The sequence below is a fragment of the Drosophila ananassae genome, chromosome 2R, assembly GCF_017639315.1.
Source record: "Drosophila ananassae strain 14024-0371.13 chromosome 2R, ASM1763931v2, whole genome shotgun sequence".
Lineage (NCBI taxonomy): Eukaryota > Metazoa > Arthropoda > Insecta > Diptera > Drosophilidae > Drosophila > Drosophila ananassae.
Genome location: NC_057928.1, coordinates 7,088,293 through 7,113,831, shown reverse-complemented (window position 1 = coordinate 7,113,831; position 25,539 = coordinate 7,088,293). Strand labels below are relative to the sequence as shown.

Genomic DNA, 25,539 nt, shown 5'->3' with positions numbered 1-25,539 from the left:
AATGTATATTTTCAACATCCCTAGCAAATTACCGCGTTCGGGTCTCGGGTGGGAGTTACTGTTACTTGTGGGTGGTAGTTACTGTTACTCGCGCTGTTACCGCTGCCGCTTCGCACCGCTCCGCGAAAATCCAAATCGAAAAACAGACGAAAAGACCGCGACGGCTCGCAGGAACCAGAGGCCCAATAACCACACGACCAAAGTGGCATTACTAACGTAAACAAACCAAACAGAATCGGAAATAAAGTGCAATGAAGGTCTGCTGCATTGGCGCTGGATATGTCGGCGGTCCGACCTGTGCGGTTATGGCGCTTAAATGCCCGGACATCGTGATAACCCTGGTGGACAAGAGTTCCGAGCGCATAGCCCAGTGGAATTCCGATAAATTGCCCATCTACGAGGTTGGTTTTTTTTTTTTCAAATTGGCCTCGTCTCGCCAATGTGTATCTACATAGGAAGTTCTCAGTGTAGGGATGACTCGGTGTATGTGTTCCATTGGCGCAGGAGAGTGCCAGTGTGTGTGGGAGGCACTCACTCACGCCTTGGCCTTGCAGTTTTCCATTTCCACACTAATCCTAAACAAACAGAACATCAATCAAGCTGGAGATCCATCGAGAAGAACTCGAAACGTCGTTGACCGCTCATGCTCAAGTGGCCAGGTCTCGCGCTCCCTCCGTCCTAAAGAAACCAGTTTCCATACACAGGGAAAAATATTTCCAAAGAAATTTAAATTTAACTTTTTTAATATATATATTTTTATATATTTATGTGATATAAATAGAATTATTTTAAGGTTTAGATGCATTTTTTAATAGAAACTAGTCAGATAAATGTGAAAACTAATTATTCTCAGTGTAGTTTTTATAAATCCATGCGTGTCTCGCATTTTTCTAAACTCTCAGGTGCTTATTCGATGCTTCAAACTTGGCTCACAACAAGGCCAGTGGTCAGTCGGCCCTCTTCTTACGGCCCTCTTCTTATTTATTATTCATAATCATAATTGTCAGCCAAACAAACTATTAAGGCACTCATACTCTCCGCAATAGCCAGGTGATTGCAGAAAAATAATTATTCGAGGGGGAAAACAGGCGTGGGAATCGATTTTACTTTCCAGACAGCCTGGCCATAGAGCTACAGCCTCGACTTCACTTGCAGAAAGTAAACTCAATATAGAATATAATCCGATTTTCGACACATTTTTGTGGCTCGTCACTGTGCCATTTTTACTGCCGCATTTCCGCCCTGGCTTCCGCCTGCCCCCATTCTATGCCGCGTCGTAGTGGCTCTCTTATCGGGTCTGCACCAAATCAGCGTCTGGGGAGCCGATAAGCAGCGCGTCAGGGTCGGTCCCGGGTGTTCTCGGGGGTTAGCCAGGCACATTAGTTGGAAATTGTCCAATTACCCACATTTTCGACAAGCGTACACCCCGGCGTATCTCTGAGGGGAAAAAACGCAAAATATAAATACACCCATATAGTATGACTCAGATCGGTGGCAGTTTTCCACATGATTGATTATTTTGTTAGCCAGGCCAGGTATTCTCTAAGCTAATAGATAAAACAAAGTAATTATTCCTATTGCCATGGCCCAGAGAGGAAGTCTTGGCATTCAATTCTTATTATTGGAAGTCACTTAGAGAGATTGCATCATCGTATGCTGGAGTGCTCGGATGCAATTTGCTGGAAATATCAAAGTGGCCTTGTCAACACCACTATTTTTTTGCATTTGCACAATTGGCCAATGACTTTGTTGTCATATCTGCGATACCATTTCCCCCCTATAGAGAACTCATTAGTGTTTGTTCCCATTATGCAATGATCGCGAAAACTTATCATTCGCAAACAAATGTCTTTGGCGATATCAGCCACTTCCAGACATTCTGAAACTTTCTTTCTCTCTCCCCGCAAATAAATTGGCTTCAAAAATATATGGGATCTGGAGATTTCGTTGGAAAACAACAGACTGCCTCCGATTAACACCTTCCTCCGTATGCAAATTTAATCCGCGAGTCAATCGAGTTCAAGTCAGATCCAACTCGGAAATGAGTCTGGAAGATGCAGTACGAATATTGCATAAGCGAGTGATACCTCTTCTTGAGTCATGGGAAGAACCTGTCCTACAGTCTTTTTTATTAATCACAACTTTTAAAAGTAAACCACTCGGAGAGCCAGTTAAGCACGTAATTGGAAGATACTTTTCTTAGGAAACGGAATCGGATAAGGTCCACGTACAAAAATAGTTAGAGTGGAATAATCTTATCTGGGAGAGCCAGAGCTCGCCCTGGTTGGAGGAGTGGGTCGTGATTGGCATGCCAAGAGAATAGAAAACTGGGCCAGTGACTCGTAAGAAGTTGAAAGATATTTTAATGCTCGTCTTTGTGCTTCCAGCCCGGCCTAGATGATGTGGTGAAGAAGTGTCGCAACGTGAACCTGTTCTTCTCCACGGACATCGAGACGGCCATCAAGGAGGCGGATCTCATCTTCATCTCCGTCAACACGCCCACCAAGACCTGCGGCAATGGCAAGGGTTAGTATCCCATGTCGCCCAAGATGACGCTGTTTTGTGTCACTTATCTATTAGCTTCTACACGGTAAATGTTTGTTGACAAGTTGTAATTGATTTGACGACTATTTTAGGCCAAGAAGCTAACCAACATAGGAGTTATAATCATTACTTATATACCCTCTTGAATGAGCAAAGTGAAGCCCCGCATAATGGGCCCATCGATCGTGTTCTGCCATAATTCAGTCAGACACCCTAAGTAATCCGCTTTTTTCACTTCCAGGTCGAGCGGCGGACCTCAAGTATGTGGAGAGTGCAGCGCGAATGATTGCCGAGATTGCCCAGTCCAATAAGATTGTGGTGGAGAAGAGCACGGTGCCCGTACGAGCGGCGGAGAGCATCATGCACATACTCCGGGCTAACCAGAAGCCCGGCATCCACTACGACATCCTCTCCAATCCGGAGTTCCTGGCCGAGGGCACCGCCATCAACGACCTCTTGAATGCCGATCGCGTTCTAATCGGCGGCGAAGAGACACCCGAGGGACACAAGGCCGTGGAGAAGCTGTCGTGGATCTACGAGCACTGGATACCCAAGCAGCACATTCTGACCACTAACACGTGGAGCAGTGAACTGTCCAAGCTGGCGGCGAATGCCTTCTTGGCCCAGCGCATTTCCAGCATTAATTCTCTGTCGGCGGTTTGCGAGGCAACCGGAGCAGATGTCTCCGAAGTAGGGAGAGCAGTGGGCTTGGACTCTCGTATCGGTTCCAAGTTCCTGCAGGCTTCGGTTGGCTTTGGCGGCAGTTGCTTCCAGAAGGATATCCTGAATCTGATTTACATTTGCGAGAACCTTAATCTGCCGGAGGTGGCTGCCTACTGGCAGCAGGTGATCGACATGAACGAGTACCAAAAACGACGATTCTCGCAGAAGATCATTGAGAGTTTGTTCAACACGGTGTCCGACAAGCGGATAGCCATCCTGGGCTTTGCTTTCAAGAAGAACACGGGCGATACCCGTGAAACGGCTGCCATAACTGTGTGCCAAACTCTGTTGGAGGAGGGTGCCAAGTTGGACATCTACGATCCCAAGGTGGAGCCCGAACAGATAATCGACGACCTAACCCATCCTACGGTCACGGAATCGCCAGAGTACGTGAAGGAGGCCGTCCAGATCCACAGTGATCCGTACAGTGCGGTCAGAGCCACACATGCTCTGGTTATCTGCACCGAGTGGGACGAGTTTGTGGATCTGGACTTCAAACGCATCTACCAGTCGATGATGAAGCCGGCCTACATCTTCGACGGTCGGAAGATACTCGATCACGAGAGACTGCAGCAGATCGGTTTCCATGTCCAGACCATCGGAAAGAAGTACCAACGCGCTGGACTGCTGAGGTCCTGGGGCATTGTGCCGCAACTTTAGGCACAGAGGGGGGCGGCGGTGGTGGCATTTACACTTAAAGTTGGCGAAATTTCCAGTATTTGCGAGACTAAATTGTAAATATCCGTATCTGATTCTGTAATCTGAGTGTGTGTTAGAGTGGCTCAAATTTGTAGTTTAAATTCTCTGGGAATTTTGAATCATAAACAATTAGAAGTTTTGTATCTTTAACTCGTCAATAATCTTAAAATTTATAATTGCATATTATTCATGTTTACTTTCCACAAAAAATTAACCCACTTCAAGGACGCATTTCGTACAAGTTTTATGGAATAATCCAATTATTTCTCTCCATTTCCATTAATTTTGTATCTTTCTAACATCGAGCCATTCTAAAGTGTGTGTGTTCATATATACATAGTTAAAGTATTCCGCTCGGCAAGTCCGAGGGGAATCCCCGAAACCGTATTTGTATTCCTATTTCTATTACCGTGTGGCAATATAACCCACCGCAGGACAATCCTCACCTGCGGGGCTCAATAAAACAAGCATTTACACGAGAGCATGTAAATTTTATAAAAATAATAACAACAGTGCGTTTCAATTATCCCCTAAAAGGGTATCCTTTTGACTATCTGCCTGTACCAGAGGAAGGATGTGGCAGCTGACAAACTAAACCAGGTGATGAGATACGAGAGGTGGTCATTGCGCAGCGTGACGCGAGTTTGCCCTCCGACGGGACCGTGCTGAGCCGATTTCGCATCGTAAGTAGCATCTAAGAAGACGGGTGCTGCTCCCGTCGCAGCGCACATACGAGTCAGGTCGCGATAGAGGTACACTTTGCCATCCTTGTGGTCGGGAGTAAACTGGGGGCGAGCTTCTCCCTTGCGCACAACAGCAGTCAGTTCCAACTCCCCTTTGGGTTGACCCAAAGCACGCGTTTCCGGCTCCACTTGTTTCCGGGAAACCCATCCTCGGTTGATCAGAACGATATCGCTAAGAAAAATAAGTCTTTTCAGTTTTCAGCCCAATTTTTGTACGGTCGCGGACTCACTTTCTATCCGACAACTGAAAGGGGGTAACTATTAGATAGCCATTGCCGGAGTCCCTTTGGGAGATGAGGCCTCCCTGCGTCTCTACTCCATCGGGCCGTATGAGGGATCGAGGACCCATGCGCATTTCCTTATCGTGAAGGAAACGACCACGAATCTTGACTAGACGATACTCCATATGAGACAGGTCACTAAGGCTGAAAAAAAAATTCGGTTGTGCATTTTAATATAATTAGTAGAGACTTCTATACTCACTCTTCAGGAAGAGGTGCTGGTGGTTGACTTAATTGACCATTCAGTTCCTCTATCAGCTGCTCCTTCCAAATCTTGCGCTTCACTTGCCAACAACCAAGACCAAAAGTGGTGGCGGGAATAAGCTAGGAAACAAAATAGTTAGACCAGAGAATAAGAAAGGGATTTAGTTTTAGGATACCAGCAGGAACCATCCAAGACCAGTGATCTTCTCGTTATCCTTGGCCGATTTTGTCCGAATACTTGTCGTAAAATCCACCGGTGGCCGCTGTTGTGTCATCTTTCTCGTCACCAGTTGCAGGGTTTTTCCGAAGGCCGGCATTGCCGACACCCTCAGCTTAGTGCAAGAGGCTTGCCGGCCCAATTGTGTCCCAAAACGTAGCATGTTTTGTGAGTTCCTGACTTAATTCCTATTTATTTATATTTATTTACAATTTCATTACGAAGACCTCTCAAGATACGGTCACACAGGGAAAATGTGACTTAACAGAGCACTGTTAGTTCAAGTTGGAATTTTTCGCCACGACATATTGGTCACACCGCTGTTTTGGTCTGTTGTCGCGTGCAATTAGTTTTTTTAAATAACTTTGTTTTAGTAAATTTAGGAACTTTTAAAATGCTCTGCACGCGGTCAGCTGCACGACTGGCCTGTGGTATAGCGAGGAACTCATGGGTAAGCTTAGGAAATTTGACATTTCCTGTTTAACTCAACATACCGCTTGCGGTGCATCAAAAGTCTTACATAAACGCGGCTATAACTTTTTTTTTAACTCGACAGGTAGCACAACAAAATTTTAAACAGACCGCGGCGTTATCAGTTGTTTTTGAACAATCCTGCCGCTTGTGTTCAAACACCGGCGTCGTAGATGCCCCAAATAAAGCAAAGCCCAGCCCCGCAGCCACCAAAGAAGGCGGAATCTTGAAGAGAGTATTGACCAAAGTGGGCTTTACGCCAAACACAAAAGCGGTATGGCAAATATATACTACAGATTGTAAAAATATATAGTTATTTTTATTCATTTACAGCGTCTTAAAGTCACCAGTCATATGCTATATGAGAGTGTGGCCGACAAGATCAACTATGTGACCTTCTTCAACGACTTCAAACTTCCCAACACCTTCAACTCCTGGTTCCTGGTCACAGAACTGCATGTATGGCTACTGCTGATGCGAGCTATGGCCGAGGGTTCGGAAACAGGCGAGGATGGTCGCTTCCTGCGCAACTGCATCGTGGAGGCTATGTGGGGAGACGTCAACACTCGCGCCAAAAAGTTGGGGGTCAGTTCATAGTTAATTTTATCCAAAACCTGTGCTCATTCTCATTCTTCCTTGCAGGCTAACAATCCGTCTCGCACGCGACAACAGATCGAGACGTTATCCGAGCAGTTCCAAGCAGCGTTGATTGCCTACGACGAAGGAATCATGTCTGACGATCGCGTCTTAGCCGGCGCCCTGTGGCGTCGCTTCTTCGAGATGAACTGCGACGACTATGCCCAAATCGAGAGAATGGTTAAGTATGTTCGCCAGCAGGCCGTCATGCTTGACAGTTTGTCGCGCGATCAGTTTATTACCAAGCCCAAGGTGGCCTGGCTGGACTTGGACAAGTGCAAGGTGTAATATTAGTTATTTTTTCTGTTTTTAATAAAGTTGAAATTGTGTAAAGCTAAATGGCCAGATCTTCCACAGACTGATTACTCAGAGAACGCAACTGACACTTGAGCAGAAAGGCTGTTATCCTTCGTTCGGCTCTATTTCGTTGGGGCTGCCCTAGCTGGGCGAGCATTTGGTCTACTTGGAGAAAGCTGCTACTGGGAGATAGTATCTCAGCTGACTCTGAGTCCACTTCTTCGTAGATGATCTCTTCCTGGATGATTTGATCAATCTCTTCGATGATTTCCTCGATTATGTAAGTGCCGGGCTGATCTATGGTTTCCCCATCTTCGTAGGCCTCCCAAAGCGTTGCTTCATGACTCACCGGCTCCCCTTTATCTGGGGAATCCTTGCCCTTATTTTTGTACTTGTTTCTCGGTCGCTGTGGATTATCGGCCAAGAAACGAAGGCGTTCCAAATATGGCCATGTAGAACCGCTGCTGTCAGCTCTTCGGAACTCTTTTCGAAACTGATAGTGAAGATTATTCCATCGCATTAAACAGAAATCCACTACGAAACATACATTTTTTACAAGTTTTTAAGGGAATATTAGAAGAAACTTACCATCACAGCCCATATTCTCAGCAATTCTGGCCCAGATATCTGTTTTGGCCTTCATAGCCTCATAATTGGATAGTCCTGAACGCTGGTACAGCACAGGATTCGGTTCTACTAGGTCGATGAGTTTAAAATCAAATGGCCGATTTTTTTTGTAGCTGGTGCGCATTGTTTTATATTTTGTTTATTATAACGTCGATAAGTGTAATATGATTAGACCGTGTTTGTTTACCAATGAAGTACAGTGGAAACAAAATTACAAAACTGTAAATGTATGAAAATTTTAAAACTTTTGTTAGTTTTAATTTTTAAAAGGTAGTTTTAGAAACACTTGTTTTAAATAATCTACTATACTACTACTTGATGTCAGTCACACCAATCATATTGATGAACATTTTTTAATATTAATTTTAGTAACATTTTCTTATTGTTCACGGCAGGTTTTTACTGTAGAAGATTTTTAGTGTGACCAGCGACAGAAAAGACACCCCTTTTACAGCACTCACCGACACTGAGAACTTTCCAGCACTTTACAGGTAGGAAAGGTAGCGGTCACACCCGGTCACACTGCTTTTATTGACGACGTAGGAGCTGGAAAATTGTGAAGTGAAAAAATTAAAAAAGTGCCCCCCACAACGTTAATTTGGCCAGCAATCTTACCACTTGCATCATCCCAACAATGAACATGTAAGTATAAATGGTTTTGTCACATATCCTTGCGTTTTTCGGTCGATTTTCAGTGGGTCATGCTGCCGGGGGGGGGGGGCGAGTGTTGAAAATCAATAAATTCAAAATGGCACTTTGGCACTTAGGTAGTGACAGTAAAAAATGAAAATTACATAAATTTATTCGAACGCTTGCGCTGAAAATTTTAATATTTTGGCTTTTTCGTTAAAAACGCTCAAAATTCAAATTCATGGCACTAAACCCCGCTCCTCGTTCCAGGTACAACGGACAGGTGAACGCCTACGGTGGTGGTGGCGGTGGAGGCGGTATGCTGCCCAATCCCAATGCCAATGTTAATCCCCGCATGGGCGGCGGAGCTCCCGGCGGCGGAGCTATGTTCCAGCGTAATCGCTCAGCGCCGTATCCGGGATTCAATGGACACGGACATGGACAAGCTAATGGCGGCCAAAGACGCATGAACGGTGGTGGCGGCGGAGGGGGTGGTGGCCCACGCAACGACGGAGGATTTGGTGGCCAGCGGTCATCGAACCACGGGGCTCACCTCCCAAAGATAGTGTGGTCGGAGGTGAATCTGACCCCCTTCCGCAAAAACTTCTACAAGCCCTGCGACTCGGTGCTGGCCCGCACCCAAGGCGAAACTGACACCTTCCTCGCCAACAATGAGATAACCATCAAGGGCGATCAGGTGCCAACTCCGAGTATTGAGTTCGAGGAGGGTGGCTTCCCAGACTACGTGATGAACGAGATCCGCAAACAGGGCTTCGCCAAGCCCACAGCTATCCAGGCGCAGGGATGGCCCATCGCAATGAGCGGCAGAGATCTAGTGGGTGTGGCCCAGACAGGCTCGGGCAAGACCCTCGCCTATGTTCTGCCGGCTGTTGTCCACATTAACAACCAACCGCGCCTGGAGCGCGGCGATGGACCCATCGCTCTTGTGTTGGCACCCACACGCGAGCTGGCGCAGCAGATCCAGCAAGTGGCTATCGAGTTTGGTAGCAATACACATGTGCGCAATACCTGCATTTTCGGCGGAGCACCCAAGGGCCAGCAGGCCAGAGATTTGGAGCGCGGTGTTGAGATCGTCATTGCAACGCCCGGCAGGTTGATCGACTTCCTCGAGCGAGGCACCACCTCGCTGAAGCGATGCACCTACCTGGTGCTCGACGAGGCCGATCGCATGCTGGACATGGGCTTCGAACCTCAAATCAGGAAGATTATGCAACAGATCCGACCTGATCGCCAAGTTCTGATGTGGTCGGCCACCTGGCCTAAGGAGGTTCGTCAGCTGGCCGAGGAATTCCTGAACAATTACATTCAGGTGAACATTGGGTCGCTATCGCTGAGCGCCAACCACAACATTCTGCAGATAGTCGACGTCTGCGATGAGAACGAGAAACTGATGAAGCTGGTGAAGCTGCTGACGGACATCTCGGCGGAGAACGAGACGAAGACCATCATTTTTGTGGAGACGAAGAAGCGTGTCGATGAAATAACGCGCAATATCTCCCGCCAGGGATGGCGCGCTTGCGCCATTCACGGCGATAAGTCGCAGCAGGAACGCGACTTTGTTCTATCGAGTTTCCGCAACGGCCGTCACTCGATTTTGGTGGCCACGGACGTGGCTGCTCGCGGACTGGGTGAGTAAACGTATCCCCGTCTTGGATCGGCGACACGTTCGCCCTACGTTTCTCTCTCCATAACCAAGCAATTTTTGCCTGTGGATCAATCAGCATCCCGTGGGGTTTCATTAATTATTTTGTGATTCGTCGTCGACGGTCAGCGGTCGACGCCTCCTGGTTCGTCTGGTCTCAGCGACCCGTCAGCGATGAATCGACCAACACCGCCCAGCCTCTTCGCCTCCTTCCGCTCTGTCATTTCCGGATTTTTGTAGGTGCTTTTCGTTTTGGTTTGGTTCGGGTCTCTTCCGGATTTCACTTGGCAATTAATATTCGAAAGGGTGTTGCAATATTACCAAATTAGTGCTTGGTAATCTGCTAGTCTAAGTATATTCCTAAGAATATAACATATTTGTTATTTTTTTCCATAAATCATAAATTCAATTGGTACCGTAGTGTAAATTATTTGTAAGAATCTAAGCGACTGGCTGCATCTTGAAATAATTTATATTTTAGTCACAATTTTGGATTGCATGGGCTTGTCATTCAAAGTCCTTAAACTTGTAACATCTAAATCCTTGTTTTTTTTTTTTTTAGCAAAGCAGCTAAGTGGGGAATATTTTTGGGGAAAAGTGGAAGCTCTGTTGTGTGAACTAGAGCTAATACAGGGGCAGTGGAAGCCGGAAAAGGACCCCATCATCTCAATTCTGCATGTTCAAATATCTTTTTGCAGCCTCCGTTAGAGAGAGGCTATTTAAATATCCCATTATTATTATCATTTTGTGGGATTGATTTCGGGTATTACGGATTTTGAGGTGGCACGACCCGAGGTCGGCCACTCGGCACCCTTAGACCCTTTTAGTTTCTCCCAAAATATACTCCAAATACGAAGAAATGGTGTGGGCTAAATAATAATGAGGGGAATGTGTTTGTTCTCCATGCATTGCTGGTTATATAATGTTACTTACTTTTAGTTTGTTTGTTGCTCTCTTGCTCATAGCCTTTAGTTGTGTCTCGTCAATCACATTTTGAGTAACCTTACCATATAATGCCACTTACTGTCAGTCAAGGAGTCGATGGCCAAGCAAAATATACTAAAAATTAAAGTAAATAATCTCGGTGCACCTTAAAATAACAACCCTTTAATACCAAGGCGATTCAATAAACCTTAAAAATATATATACTTTTTTTTTATATTATTATAATTATTTTTTTTTCATTATGTATCTTGTGAACTAACTAATATGTTGAGTAATTATAGCATTTTGCGGCCCAAGAATTTTTTGACTGATGCTAATTTTCGTAGCTTATTTATGTAACATAAAGTATTCTATATTATATTACGTCGATCCTTACTCTACTATTATGTATAAAAACCTAAATTTGTGTGTGAACAAAAATATCATCAGCACTTTATGAAATGGACTTCGATTTTTCGAAAATGGCAAAAGATAAGAAATGAAATGAAATAAGTTAAAAGTTTTAAAGTTTAAAAGTTGTATACACAAAAGCAGTTAAAGAGAAAAGCTATATATACAAGTTGAGGGTTGAGTTATAAGTTTATAGCATTGCGGAGATCCGAAGGATCTCTGTCGCCACAGCCCTGGGATTGTTGCGAGGACAGGATCTTCAGGGACTCTTGAGCGTAAGCCTAACTGTTATTTATTCTAACACAATACAGTCTGGGTAAGTACTAGGCTAATTTAATTCTTCCATATCTTATCCTAGTAATACGATCCGCACCCGCACCCACACCCTCTTTCCCGAGCTCTCCCTCCCATCGAGTTGATTAACCGTTCCTCTCCTCGTAATCCCGCCCAGCACCCAGCATATTCCATTTAGCTTACATCATGCATCGCATAACTCATATAACTTTAACCATAATTAGTTGTAATCTTAATCAAGCCGTCTCTTGTATGCAATAAGCTTTAAGAACATTTATATTACGATTTGTGTATTGAGAAAAAAAAATGAAACGATGAAATGAAAGTATGATATGATGAGAAGAAAAGGTCGAGGTCCACATTTCTGCAGTATAGAAAAAACATATATCTAATTGCCAAAGATGTATAGTTATTAATATACGCTAATAGTATTGATGGCGAAATTTTTGTTCAAAGTACAAAACAAACAAAAATAAGAGAAAAGAAAATAACTGAATTACAAACCGACAATTCCATTCAACGATTCGATCAAGTATACTTTTAAGTTCTATTAACAAACTTAACTAAACAAACAAACAATCGCACCAACTGAGACAGAACTGACCACATAACCACACAATACACACACACAAAAATAAGTTTTCGTTTTTGTTAAATAGTTTTTTGAGTAACTTTTGAGATAAAGATTCCTATTCTTGACTTTTCGCATTTGAGTCGATTCGATATTTTTAACATTTCTTTTCAAACTTCTCCAATTTCCAATTCACAATCAAAAAATATAAATCAAATGTGAAACAGACGTTGACGATGTCAAGTTTGTGATCAACTATGATTATCCTTCGAACTCGGAGGACTATGTGCATCGCATTGGACGTACCGGACGCTCCAATAACAGGGGCACGGCCTACACCCTGTTCACGCATTCCAACGCCAATAAGGCAAATGATCTGATCCAGGTGCTGCGCGAGGCCAACCAGGTGAGTGACCCTCGATCGATTGATCTCCCCGCCAACATAAACACTGATTTCGTTCTATTACTTAGACCATCAATCCCAAACTGATGAATATGGCCATGAGCGGGGGTTATAACAAGCGCGGAGGCGGCATGGGCGGCGGCTACCGAGGCGGCAACGGCTACCAGGGACGAAACCAGCAGATGGGCGGTGGCTACAATGGTGGCCGGGACTACCGTAACAACAACAACAACGGCGCCGGAGGCAATCGCAACGGTTTCAATGGAGGAGGAGCTGGCGGTCCACCACGTTTCGACCAAAAGCCACGCACCTCGCCACCGAATCACGGCGGCAACGGAGGCTATCGCGGTCAGGGTGGTCAAGGAGCTGGTGGCTACCAGGGCCAGCAACAGCAACAGCAGCAGCAGCAGAATGGCGGAGTGCAATTCTCGCGCTTCAATCCGAATGCCGCCTGTTTCGAGCCGAAGACACAGAACGCACCGGGAGTTGTTTCGCCGCAGGTCCAGCACCAGCACCAGCCTCATCAGCAACCCCAGCCCCAGGCTCAGGCTGCCCAGCAGCATATTGTCACCGATGCTTCCTACGGTATTGATCAGAAGCGATCCCGGTTCTCGCCGTACAACATGAACTTTGGCAATATGCCGGCGCCGGCACTAAACCAGCCCCAGCAGCATCCGACTCCTCAAGCTCACCAAGCCCATCAGGCCCATCCAGCTCATCAAGCGCATCAGGCTCAACCTGCGGCGGCGGCGGCTGCGGCTGCTTTGGCGGCCGGTGGAGCGTTGCCGTACGGCCAGTATTCGTCAATGTCCTCCAGCATGGCCACCGTGTCGCTAAATGGCGGAGGAGTGGCGGTGCCTAATTCTTACCGAGCCCAGTATGCAGTGCCGACAACGGCGGCTCCCTACATGATGGCCAATGGCGGTGACATTTTCGCTTACCCGCCGCCTCCGCTGCCCGTGCAGAACTAGAGGCTCCGTTAGCATACCAAATTCGTAGATTTGACTCTACTGTAATTTCCTTTCCCCACACACCATACACCAAACACCACATCCATTACACGCACATCCAGTACGCATATTACACATGTACACGAATCACGATCACAGTTTCAGACTTCATAGGGAAGATGTTAAATGAGCGTCGTCGATAACGTTCGTACGTTCTGTGTAGATCTCCTCCGCCCACATCGTAGCTATATAATATGGTTTAATCTGGAATCAAATACGCTTTTAATTTGATAAATCTCTTTGTTTTCCCCAAGCGCCCCTCCCCCTAATCCCAGAAATTTAGGAACTATCGTCCCAATTTAGTTAATAAGAATTTGGTTTAGTCAAATTGTTAGGGCATTCGAGTGCCGATCATCGATGTTGTTGGCATTTATCTTTCCACGGCCCTGGGCGTATTTGATTTCTTTATACAATTCTCGAATATTGTACCTATCTATTCATATAATTGTTGCAAAATAGGTGTTTGCAATGCTCCTAAAACAAACAACAAACAAAAAACTACCACCCCAAAGCCAAACGAGATTAGATACAAATCGGATAACTATAAGGAAAGCTATGATATAATAACTTTCACACCATTGGACACACACGTACAGTACACATAAGAAACAATGTCAATTTCTTAGAATCAAATGCGTATTATTATGTCATCTTAAACCATATTATGTGACTAGTCTAATGAATTGCTTAGCTGGATATTTTCAAACAATAACAAAATCAAACATGCTACAAACTACTACAAAGGAACTTAATACTTTCAGAAATTTAAAATGCAATTCCATTTTATGTCAACCCATGAGTATGAATTGATCACAAGATATAAATAAAAGAATTAATTAGACGTTAAATGGTCTTTTCTTTTTTCTTTTCTTTTTTCCTCCCAGATTACCCCACCTCACAGATTAAATTTTGAAACACATTTCTAAACTTAATTGATTTGCTTTTATTTTCATTTTAAATATATATATATATATATCCATATAAGAAAAACTATTATACATCCAAAATTATCATAATAATAAATAGAACTAAATTATACAAATATTACTAGACAGCGTCATCCGTTTAATTGCATCTCCAACGAACTCTCATCTCATATCGTCCTTCAAACGTTATTACACCAACTGTATTTTTCGAGAATTTGACGGAAAATATTTGTTAAAAAATTACACCACGAGATTTATGACTAACAAAATTGCGTGAGAATGTAGAAGTCATTTGTATTTGTTACACTTTTAATTATTATTTACTTTGTATGATTTGTGTTTGCTTTGTTCGGGTTGTCTCTGCACCTCCATCTGCTACTGATCCTGCTCCTGCATCCTTCCTATTTGTGGCATTTGCATATATATCGCTTTATAACGTTATACTCGATTCCTAAAACTATGTACCTTGCGCTTTCGGATCCGGATCCAACATGCTTTCTACCTTCCTATCCTACTCTTCTGCACTTCTGCACTCCTGTCCAGGAGTCATCCTCCTTTTTTCTTTGGCTGCCTCTTGAGTAATTATTTTAGTTGTAATAATTTCATTTATTTTAACCATTTTTTTGTTGCTCCGCATAGGTTTAGTTAGTAGTTGTTGTTCTCCATCTCCTTCTTCTGGCCTTTGTAAGTAGTACGCATATTTTTTGGGGCCTAATTCGCCCGCGGGGTTCTTGTGGGTTCTGAAACATTGAGTGCAGTTTTACAATTTTTATAATTGATTTTCTTCGATTTGAATTTTTTTTTGTTGCTTTTTTGTTGCTTTTTTTTTTTTAGTTGCTTTAAGGATTTCATCTTTTTTTTCTTCTAATTTTGGTTAAGTTCCTGCTTGGGTTCTTTGGCTGCAGTTTCTCCAACTGGCTATGGGGTGAGTGTGTGCTTGAATGTGTCTGCTGGCTGGGCTGTTGTTTACATATATAGATATCACGAGAGTTCCTGCGAGAACTGCGTCTCCAGGGTGGGTCTAGTTCTAGTGGGGTTCCTGTTGGGGTTGCGTATCGGTGGTCCTGGGCTGCCATAGCCCGCCGCATACAGTTGCGGGCACGAGTCTTTTATGAGTTCCTGCGTCTCTCGCAGCTGCCGCTGCACCTGCGGCGCCAACCGTTGCACACTGATGGCCGGCGGGAACTTGTATTCCACAGCCGAGGCAGGCTGAAACAAAGGATTTGATTTATTTTTATGTTCCACCACTGAAAGAGAAAACCCACCTGGACACCGTGCATCATCTCGCCGTAGTAGGCGCCCGGCGGCGGCTGTGTTGGCGGCTGTTGCTGCTGCTGCTGCTGATTTTGGCTGTGTGGAGCGGTTGGCGGTTCATATGTTTCGGGGGCAATCGGAGCGGACGTCGCCAGCGGGGGGGCAGTGCTCGGGGGTGCAGCGCCGTAGTAAGCCAGCTGCAGGGGCCCTCGTCCTGCTGCGATTCCGGAAATGGCGCCGGCGCCATTGAGGAAGCCACCGCTGGCCCCCGGCTGCATCATTTGCGATCCAGCGGCGATATACTGAACGGAAGGAGGTGCCGCCGGCTGGGGACAGGCGGATGTGCCGGGCGGCACGGCGCCGGCCACGGTACTGCCGTACAGCAGGCGTTTGGGGCTGACGCTCTGCGGCTTGGTACCGGCGGGTAGGGTCAACAGATACTGCTGTTGCTGCTGATAGAGTTGCTGTTGCTGGCTGAGTTGCTGCTGCTGGAGCTGGGCGAGCTGGGCTGCGGCCGCCGTGGACGTATTGACGACACTCCCGTCCAGCTGGGGCAGCAGGATTAGCTGCTGCTGTTGCTGCTGGTAGAGCACCGCCGCCTGTTGCTGCGGCACCTGCTGCACTTGTTGCACCTGCTGTTGCTGACGACCCGCCATCACATGCTGAGGTAGATACTCCGTCGCGGGGATACTGACCATCGCGGTTGAGACGGCGGCGGCACTGGAGGGTTGGAGCAGCAGGCCAGCGCCACGGGGCGGCTGCTTCAGAGGCACCTGCACTTGTCGGATGGGCGTGGTCTGCAGCGACCGGCTGGCCGAGGAGCAGATGGAGGCCGTCAGGCTGGCGGATTCCCAGTGCTGGCGCAGAGCGTTCAGTCGGGCCTCCTCCAGGGCGATCTCCGTCTCGCTGGCCGAGTCGTAGTCGGGGCCCTGGAAAATGGCAACAATTTTAATACGATTTTATAGAACACAAAACGCACAAAAACGTGTCGCTGGCCCCAAAAATCACTCAGGCCATAACATTGCTATATAATTTTACGATTCTGTCGTATCTTTAATTTGTTTTTGGCGCGTCAAAATAAATTCATTATTTATGGGTTGTTTTTTTTTAAACATGCCATCAGAGATTCAGAGATGAAGATTATAATGATCAAATAATTATTCCGAAATCCCCTTTTGATGTATTTTTATTTATTTTGATTAGTCTTCTATTTAGAAGGCGTCAATTGGATTAATCCTCCCGAAAACCAAGACATCAACTCACCTCATCAATCTTCTTGTCCAGCATGCGGAAGAAGTTCTGTTGGCTAGATGATATTTCCCTGGAAAAGTGAGGTGTTCATTTTCGGTTAGATTGTGGGGGGGAGTTCTTACTGGCTTTGGAGCAGGGATAGGTTCTTGGCCCGCAGCAGGGAGACGGCCACGTCGTCGTCACTATCCGTCACATCCTTATTGCTTGAATCATCGCTCTCGTCGTGCTTCTCACGGTCGCGTTGCTGTGCCTTCTCGGCGTCCTCGATGTGGCCTTCGTCCTCGTCCGTTTCGGCGTCTGAGTCGGCTGAAAACAAATGGACAATGCCAGGGAAGAGTTTCGAGCATTAGTCAAGATGAGTGGGCAATTTCGCGAGTGCCGCAAAGTGGCAAAAAGTTTTGCAATAAAGCTAGTGGTTCAACTTCGAGGGGGGTTGGCTTAGAAAGCTCTTGTTGAAATTATTGCAGGACATGTGAGTGTATTACTCGGGAAAAATAATCTTTTATTGTATTTTTTTAAATGAGTTATTTAAGATTTATTTTTTAGGTTACATAAAATACACAAGATCAATTCAAAAACTCCTAATTTTATCCATTTCCTTGTTACTTTCTTTGCTAATCCATCTTGGGTAGCTTTCGGCATAACCTGCGTATACTTAATATTTTCTTGGGACGCCCTTTGAAGTGGCCCGGCTACCCATAAATTTAATTAAAAACCGTTATGCATTTTAATGCAAATTCAAAAGGCGAGCCGAGTATTATGAATAATTAATCTAGGACTGTGCGACTAAAGCTTAGGCGTCTTCGAAAAATTTGGGTCGTTTATGGCACAATGGCGCCTTTGTGTATGCTACACTTTTTTTTTAGCTTTAACCCTTTTACACACAGACACACTCAGAAATAGGCAGGCAAGCCCCTCGGGGCTGAGGGGACTGGTGGGGGGTGGGTGGGTGGCCACACCCCTTGTAGCGGTGGCCGCTGCAACAACAAGTTGCCTTTTTAGCAGTTAATTATACACACACAGGGAACAGACTACAAAAGAGTAGGGTGGGCGGGGGTGGCGCTGTGGCGGGAACCGAGCATAGTCAAAAGTTTCCAATGTAGGCTAGGCTTGTACATTTTTATAAACTTGAGAGCAAACACGGCAAAAACACTTTAGATAAAAAGGGTATGTGTTTTTTAAATAGAGAGTATACTAGAGGCATACAACCCTAAATAAAAATTGTACCAAAAATATCTAGAGTTTAGATTCTAGACATTTTATACAAATATTTAAAATTATTAAAAATATTTTTAATAAATAGCTAAAGGTGTTAAAGGTTTACATGGTGTTATAAAAAAATAATAACAGGGATTAATTGGAATTGGAAAAATATAATTAATAATATTTAATAGACTCTTTGCAAAAAAAATCATAATCATGCAATCATATAACAATTTTTAAATTAAATTATCGATTTAAATTTGATTAGTTGTGATGAAAGCATGGCCTTAAAACCTGGCTCCCCTCTTCCCTGCTGGCGACATATTAATCAATGATGTCCTCATTGTGTTGAAACAGGTGGCTCACACACACACACTGCCAGGCACACTGGCTCACACACAGGCGCATAGTATACGTACACAGCTGGAGGCAAATTGATGTCGTCATGCGTGTAAGCTTTTGTTGTGCGAGGCTACACAGCCCCTCCCACTTCCACTCCCACTTCCACTCCCACTTCCATCCACTTTCATACACACAAATATCACATTTAATTTGCTATTAAAAGATCGTTACTCTATATAGGTCGATTTCTATAGGATTCGGATATTATTTTGATTTTAATTCTGTTTCTTAATAAATATTTGGAATGGCCATTTCTTTGATCTCTAATAATTGATGGCCTTTGTGGAGAGAGTGGCAAATGGGTTTTTCTCACTGTACTCACCATGTCCTCCTTTCTTGCCGTTGGCTTTACTCTTCGATTTCCTGGGATACAAATGTATCTTGCTTTGTCCACAGCCCATCTTTTCAATGTGCCGCCGCCGTCGTTGCCCCTAAAATCCGCAGTCGGTGCTGCTGCTGCTTCTGCCTCCGCCTTTGTTGTTGTTTTCAATTTGTATTTCTATTTTTTTTTTTGGTTTTTTTTTGTATTATTAATTTGTTGCTCGACACGTTCTCGTTCCTCTCTTTCGTTCTAGTCGGTCTATTCTTCTGTTTTATTCAATTTTCACTAATTTAACTATGTGTGTAAATTTAATTTATTTGATTTGATGTTATTGTTGGTGTTGTTGCTTCGATGCTGCGTCCGCTGCTGTTGTCAATTTCGAAAGATTCCGCAGCAGCAGCAGCCCCAGCAGCAGTAGCAGCAGCAAATGCTCTTCCTACATTTGTGCGTAAAATTCTCGAGGGAAATACCATTGAACCACCCCAAAAAAACCACCCACTCGGCCAGCCACCTATTTCCAGTTCAAACCAAATACAGTAGATTTTCTAGCCTAGTCTAGCCCAAATTGAATATTTTAGAATATGTATTAAGGAGAAAGTCAAAATATTAAATTTGAAACAGTGAATTCTTCTACAATCTTAAACCTAAAACCCAAAGAATCACTGCCAGTTCTACCTATGGAATTCCGACTGTTGTGAAATTTTCCCCCATTTATTTGTTTTCTTTCTTTGGGGACAGGAACGGAAATTAAACTGGTCCCTGGCTGGCACTCAACCACTTGTTTCTGCCGTGCTATAAATTGAATTTGCACCGTCAATTTGTAAACAGGACAAACCCATAAAAGGGTTCTTGCGACCAGGGCTGCACTAAATCGCAGCTTGCTCTCCTTGAGCTTGTAAGCTTCTTGTTGTTGTTACTTGTCTCTCTCTTCTCTTGTTGTTGCTGTTGTTTCCCCTTTTTGTGGTGGTCACTGTGGGCGGTTTTTTTTTTTTATTATTTTGTAAGGTAAGGAAATGGCGCGCGCGCTTTGTTGTTGGTAATTTAAACAAATAATAACAATAATAAGCACAACAAATAGTGCAACAAAAACACTTGAATTATATTCAATTATTCTGAGATCTGAGAAAGTGGCAGCGGCCACTCGCTGGCTCCGCTCTGCTCCTCTCACTGGACTTATAATAGACACACACACATGCGCATGTGTGTGTGGGGGAGAGCTTCGGCTCTCTGCGTGCGAAATTGATTTTTCTATTTATAAAAAAAAATCAAAATATATCCGCTTGGCTCGCATGGTTTTTTTTTTTTTTTTTTGTTTTTTGGTTGGTGTGTGTGTTGCTTTTGATGGTTTTATTTTTGTTGCCGCCAACTGCCAGCTAAACATAATTTATGTTTTATTTATGATTTCACGATTTCATATAAATTTCCACTCCCGCCCAGCCGCAGCCGTTCCATCTTCCTTTCTTTGCTTGAAACTTGTTTGATTTATCTCATTGGCCACTTGGGCACATTTGGCCCGAATAAACACCCGCAAATAAAAGAGATACCCGTTTGGGCCCGATTTTTGCGCACTTGCAGTATTTACCGCTAAACGAATTTATTTACACAAATCCATTGGCTAAACACTATGAGGAACTTTTCAGGTTTTCAAATTATTTACACTCGAGTTTTCTCCGGAGAACTTGCCGAAAAGTATCTGCGACGGTGTGTGGAATTTTGTATGCTGAAATTTATGCTGCCTGACACTCCTCTTTGTGTCACACAGCGACTTCTGTGCTTTCGCGCTCTCGTGGGAGAGCGGCGGCATGGCGGAGCATACCAACACACACAACTGATCAGGGGTGGTTTTCCGCCGCGATTTTTCGAAACGCTTTCAAACTTCCATCATCGTTTTCCAGCACTGGAAATAGACGTTGCCAGAATTAAAATCAAAAGCTACCCTATGCATGGAGAAATTTTTATTTTTCAGGCCATTGGCAACACCTTGGCGAAAGTATTATCCATGAACTTTCTCCAAAAAAAAGCTCTCCAAAGCTTCCAAGGGGTGGGCCACAGTGGAAGATGCATATACTTTTAGTTTGAAATATTTTTTTTAGCTTTTTAGTAAAAACATTTTAAATACATAGCAAAGACTTTGGAAAAAATATTTAAATGATTTATGAAAACGTATACTTAATATTGAAATATTTAGAGTCAAAAAACAAGGGCGGTTAGAGTAAAATTAATTCGACTACCCGATATGATACCCGATAGTCTGCTACTCAACTCTACGATCTTTAATTTCATAAATGTTATTTTTAATTTAACTAACACTAAAAAAATTGATTTTTAAACATTTTGTTGCATACTTTTATGTACTTTGCCAGTGAAAAATGCCAGTACGGAGGCCAAATAGAAAGTTTGAAACTACTCGAAATATTTCGATATGAATTGGTCTTTGAAATTTATGAGCATTAAAACTGAAAAAAAAAATTGTTTTTGAAATAGTTATACAGAAATATGTTATTATTGAAGTAAGGGGATATAATTTTTTAAATATGTTGCATTTCATATAGGGATTTAATAGTAGATTTTTATTTAAGGCACTTTTTGAGTTACTTACTATAATTATTATATTTGCATTTTCAGCTAGAACTTATCAAAATAAAAGATTTAGTTTACAATAACGAATTTTAACTATTCATTAAAAAAACTATTTTTCTAAACAACATTTCCATAAAAAAAGATAGTGGTAAAAAATGTGGACTTGTCATGTTAGGCCTCATTAATTTCCACAACAGTGATTTCTGACCATCGCCGCGCTCTACTTCCGCTGGCCAAAGGACCAGTCCCGTCCAAGGGCCAAAGCCTGCCAACAACCCTCGCGATTTCACCCTTATGCATTATATTAGATGGCACATGTAGATGGCATTATTTATTGCATAATAATGAAGTGAGAAACGTTACAAATCAAAACACTCGACAGCATCGAGATAAACTTTTGTCCGATGCTATTCACTCTATTTTTTTTTATCATTATAATATATTTTTGGGGCAGAATCATTGGCATTTTTTCCTTGCATTTGTCAGCCGCAACGGAATTGAAACGTTTGCGCATTTATTGCCACGGACGGGTGTCTTCAGGGGGCAGGAATCAAAAGTAAAGCAGGGACGGGGGGTGGACATCTCGTACTGGTGGGAAAAATATGAAATGTATATGGGGGTATGGCGGACAGGAAGTAATATACAACAAATGCGAAATGATATCTTCCCATTGATACGTTGGACGGGATAAAAGGGGGTGTGTTTGTGGGATCTTTACCAAAAGAATTTCGGGGGTGGGCGGATAAAGTGCCAAAGATATTTCCAAGATATTCTGGAAAAAAAAACTTTATATACTAACCAAAAATAAATCAATTTACTCTTATTAAGTAATTAAATACATCATCCCTAGTCCAAGCTTCCCCTAATTCTGACATCCATTGCGAATTTTGAGAGTCCTGTCAAAGGCTTGTCCTTTCGGTAACTGCTGATAATGGCAACATATGTTTCTGTCACATTGTTTGGAATTTTTGCCGCAGGCTGCAACAGTTTGAGGCACAACCAGTTGGGGCGTCCTGCCAGCATTTAGGCAAATTTTCGCACTCCTTTCCTTTGTGTGGCCCCAAAAACAATTTACATAATTTTCAGCGACTTTCCGCAGCTCCTTCCTGTTTTTCCCAGCGGTCCTTTAGCGATGGTGTCGATTATTTTCGATGGATGGCAAAGGGAAGAAGTCGATCCGGCAGTGAGTGACTGCTGATGCGGTGGCAGCGTTTTGTTTAAATCTCGGATGCCGATTGTGACTATCATGAAAGTGGGCGTGTCCGCCAGACACGTGACCGCACGCGTTGCGTTGAATTTAACACGGAACGGAAGGACCAAAGGATCATCCAGAGACTTGGGTGCAATGCAAATGGGGTGCCTGCCAGCCAAATATTTTTTAAACTTTTTCCAGAGACGCGTGCAGCCAATAAGTCCTTCATCACTTCCGCTTCAGTTCAGCTCCGTGATTTTGCACAAATAATGTTTTGATTGCGTGGCAGCGTGACGTGTAATTATTATCGCCGCACACAATCGCCAACAACAAAGGCTCAAGGATGCGAGGGTGGAAGGAGGTATGTCCCGAGTGCGGCAGGACAATTAAAATGATTTACCAGACTCGACTCAGCCAGTGTATAAGGCTAACTGGTAATGGATCAATGATGGGAACCCCAAAAGCCTTCTTAATAAGGCCAATCAAAGAAAAGAAGTCCATGGTAGTGACTATGACTTGTCAAATAGATCCTGCCAATACTTTAATTAAAACGATATTTTAAGTCTAATAAACGCAATTGATTGTAAGGACATGATTTACCAGAAATATATCCCAATACCAGCATCAGAAAGCTATTTGGTTTGTTTTCCCCAAAATATTTTGAAAGATACAACATATTACTTTAATAAAGGACCTATAGGGCCTAGAAAACTTTTTAAGGACCTCTTCTTACTGCACCAAATCACAAATTAAAAATGGCTGACAAAAATTATGCAAATTTTTCGGTTGTGCACAATCCTTTACAGGACAGTGAAAAAATTTCATTAAAAACAGAAGCGCAAGAAATCTTTTGATAAAAATTAAAAACTTTCCCTTGGCCGAAGGACACTTTTCCGAGGATGCCGAAAAAGATGGAAAAAAATAGAAATAAAAGAGAAGAAATCGTGAAATGATGAAACAAGGAATTAAAACAAGCAATAATAAAATATTATGACAGCTTGCAAATGAGCCGGGGAGTAGGCGCTGAAATATTTAAATTTCGCCAAGCTGCTTTTATATAATTTTAATGTCCTTTTTTCCAGAGCCTCTTAAGGTCCAGCCAAGTGGAGTGCGACTTGTCGGCTGCTTTGCATAATTATATTCATTGAAAACTTATTTTCTTCAAGTTTTCCGTTGCAGGAAAAATATGATAAAAAAAGGGAAGGAAAATCGCTGGAAAAAATGAAATCTGAGAAATCTGAGAGCTGAATTGAGTTACATCTTTGGTGAAGAAGGCGAGAAGAGAAACAGTTTTTGACATTTAATTGCTAGAGAACTAGGCGGTTGGGGGTCTGGAGAATCGAGGTGGGGTAGCAACAACTTCTCGGTAGAAACCGAGAAGAGCTGCCCAAATGTCCGCCACTCCAGTTGGAGAAACTTGTTTCAATGGCCGGTCCTGAAGATGTTGGAACTGCTGCGACTGCTGCACGAGAAGAGGACCGAAAGCAGAGGACCTCGGTCGAGCTGAGCTGGGAGAAGAAAAAATGTAACATGATTTAATGACATGAATTATTTATGAGTTTCCTGTCAATCAAAAACCACGTCAAAGCATTTTGATGGCGATGTCAACGCGCCACTGAGCAAAACACACGACGCTGCGGCCTCGAAGAGGACCCAAGGAGCGTAAAAAATAAAATGCGAAAAAAATATATAAAAAATAAATAAATAAAGCAAAGATGTTGCCTTCCATCAAGGTAGCTAAATTGTATAGTTGGGTAAAAGTTACCCCCACTATGTGCTCAACTTTATCTTAACTTTGGGGAATTTAAAATGGAAGTAGGAACTCTTGAAATACTGTACCAATTTTTAATATGAATATGCTGTTCTACTCAGTTCCCTGGACAGCCAATCAATATTTTTATAAATGCCAGCAAATAGCTTCACAAATGATATGCTAATTTCTAAGCTTTTTAATCAAGCCAGAACCCCTCGTGAATTTGCATTTTGTTTACTTTTTTCCCCAATGTCTTCCCAGGATAAAAGTGTGTGTGGCTTTCTATTCTGTCCTGTCTTCCATTGTTGCCCTTCGAATGAAATCAATCATGTAATTTATGTTAGGATAATATGCCCGCCAACAGACAACTCTCTCTCGCCAGTCCCCAAATGGACTGCCAAGAAATAAATATTTAACAATAATTGATTTAAAAGTCGCATGCAAATGTTCTGGGACGACGAAGGATAAGGATGCCGCCTTTCGAATCGCTTTTTTAAGCCGCTTGGCACGTGGGTAAAGCAACGGCTGTTCCTGCCAGGGGGTGCACCTTCTTTTTTCAATTTCCCCAGGACACTAAGCAAACACGGAACGTCGGCCTGTCCTGGATTCGGGTACTGGACTTCTGCCGCCTGTCTTCCAGGCTTTTAAGCGTGAAATTATATAGAATATCCTTTAAAAAGATTTTGATTTGGCGCTGCCTGCCGTCCCAGCCAGTACGACAGGGCGTCTATGCAAATGTCCTTCATCTGCTTAGCGCAAAAAGTTGTTTTCTTATTTTCCAAGGCGACCCAAGTTGCCCCCTGCATCCTGGACCCTCTGCCTTTTCTCACCCAAATCGCATTTGCATGCCTTTGTCTGAAGTTGACCTCGTCTTCGTCGTCGAGTTGAAGTTGTTGCTGCGTCAGATGTTGCCTACAGGATACTAATGTCCTCCTGTTAACGCTCTTAATGGCACAGACAAGCTGCCTGCATAATGGAGTTTACCACCACGTCCTCCTCCTGGTTCCCACTGTTTTTTTTTGTTTTCGCTGTACTTTCCGATCCCCAACTGTCTTCATCTGTCAGCTGCATTCATTCACCTGCTCCATCTAATGTTAATGACATCTCCTGGGCCAATGCATCAGGCCATGTTGAGCGGGTTGGCGGGACCTTAGAAAAACTAGCTCAGTGACTAGCCAAAGGACACCGGAGGGAACTGTTCTAGATGAAGAACGAGGGAAGCCTGGAAAAAGATTGATCTTCAAGAGATCGGCCTTTGGGTACCCTTGATTAGTCTACATTTCAACTTAAGCTTAAAAGTCAATTTAA

General features: G+C 43.6%; 6 protein-coding genes across 12 annotated transcripts; 3 read left to right on the top strand and 3 right to left on the bottom strand.

The window, feature by feature from the left end:
* The first annotated feature begins 19 nt into the window (after positions 1-19).
* Positions 20-4,473, top strand: LOC6493749 (UDP-glucose 6-dehydrogenase). The gene is made up of 3 exons (XM_001958327.4): positions 20-401; positions 2,388-2,526; positions 2,786-4,473. The coding sequence occupies exons 1-3, from the start codon at positions 252-254 to the stop codon at positions 3,925-3,927; spliced, it is 1,431 nt and encodes a 476-aa protein (XP_001958363.1). The 5' UTR covers positions 20-251; the 3' UTR covers positions 3,928-4,473.
* Positions 4,437-5,674, bottom strand: LOC6506196 (SURF1-like protein). The gene is made up of 4 exons (XM_001958328.4): positions 5,371-5,674; positions 5,193-5,314; positions 4,940-5,134; positions 4,437-4,881 (listed from the first exon to the last, which is right to left on the bottom strand). Exons 1-4 carry the CDS (start codon positions 5,572-5,574, stop codon positions 4,497-4,499), a joined length of 906 nt encoding a protein of 301 aa, XP_001958364.1. The 5' UTR covers positions 5,575-5,674; the 3' UTR covers positions 4,437-4,496.
* Positions 5,675-5,702: 28 nt separating this feature from the next.
* On the top strand, positions 5,703-6,857 carry LOC6493750 (ubiquinol-cytochrome-c reductase complex assembly factor 1). The gene is made up of 4 exons (XM_001958329.4): positions 5,703-5,862; positions 5,968-6,156; positions 6,216-6,467; positions 6,525-6,857. The coding sequence occupies exons 1-4, from the start codon at positions 5,806-5,808 to the stop codon at positions 6,804-6,806; spliced, it is 780 nt and encodes a 259-aa protein (XP_001958365.1). The 5' UTR covers positions 5,703-5,805; the 3' UTR covers positions 6,807-6,857.
* On the bottom strand, positions 6,705-7,989 carry LOC6506195 (transcription factor Adf-1). The gene is made up of 3 exons (XM_001958330.4): positions 7,904-7,989; positions 7,404-7,661; positions 6,705-7,349 (listed from the first exon to the last, which is right to left on the bottom strand). Exons 2-3 carry the CDS (start codon positions 7,564-7,566, stop codon positions 6,853-6,855), a joined length of 660 nt encoding a protein of 219 aa, XP_001958366.1. The 5' UTR covers positions 7,567-7,661; positions 7,904-7,989; the 3' UTR covers positions 6,705-6,852.
* Positions 7,924-14,189, top strand: LOC6493751 (ATP-dependent RNA helicase dbp2). Its single transcript, XM_001958331.4, has 4 exons — positions 7,924-8,084; positions 8,343-9,721; positions 12,163-12,341; positions 12,407-14,189. Exons 1-4 carry the CDS (start codon positions 8,077-8,079, stop codon positions 13,307-13,309), a joined length of 2,469 nt encoding a protein of 822 aa, XP_001958367.1. The 5' UTR covers positions 7,924-8,076; the 3' UTR covers positions 13,310-14,189.
* LOC6506194 (RNA polymerase II degradation factor 1) lies at positions 13,826-20,565 on the bottom strand. Of its 7 annotated transcripts, none has more exons than XM_001958332.4 (6): positions 19,624-20,565; positions 18,707-19,000; positions 16,902-17,085; positions 16,792-16,849; positions 15,540-16,457; positions 13,826-15,483 (listed from the first exon to the last, which is right to left on the bottom strand). In XM_001958332.4, the coding sequence occupies exons 2-6, from the start codon at positions 18,783-18,785 to the stop codon at positions 15,256-15,258; spliced, it is 1,467 nt and encodes a 488-aa protein (XP_001958368.1). In that variant the 5' UTR covers positions 18,786-19,000; positions 19,624-20,565; the 3' UTR covers positions 13,826-15,255. The 7 variants fall into 7 exon arrangements, with proteins under 7 accessions (XP_001958368.1, XP_014764661.1, XP_032310196.1 ...); XM_014909175.3 differs by having other exon boundaries at positions 20,364-20,565; XM_032454305.2 differs by having other exon boundaries at positions 18,707-18,972; positions 20,364-20,565.
* Between the last annotated feature and the right edge of the window lie 4,974 nt (positions 20,566-25,539).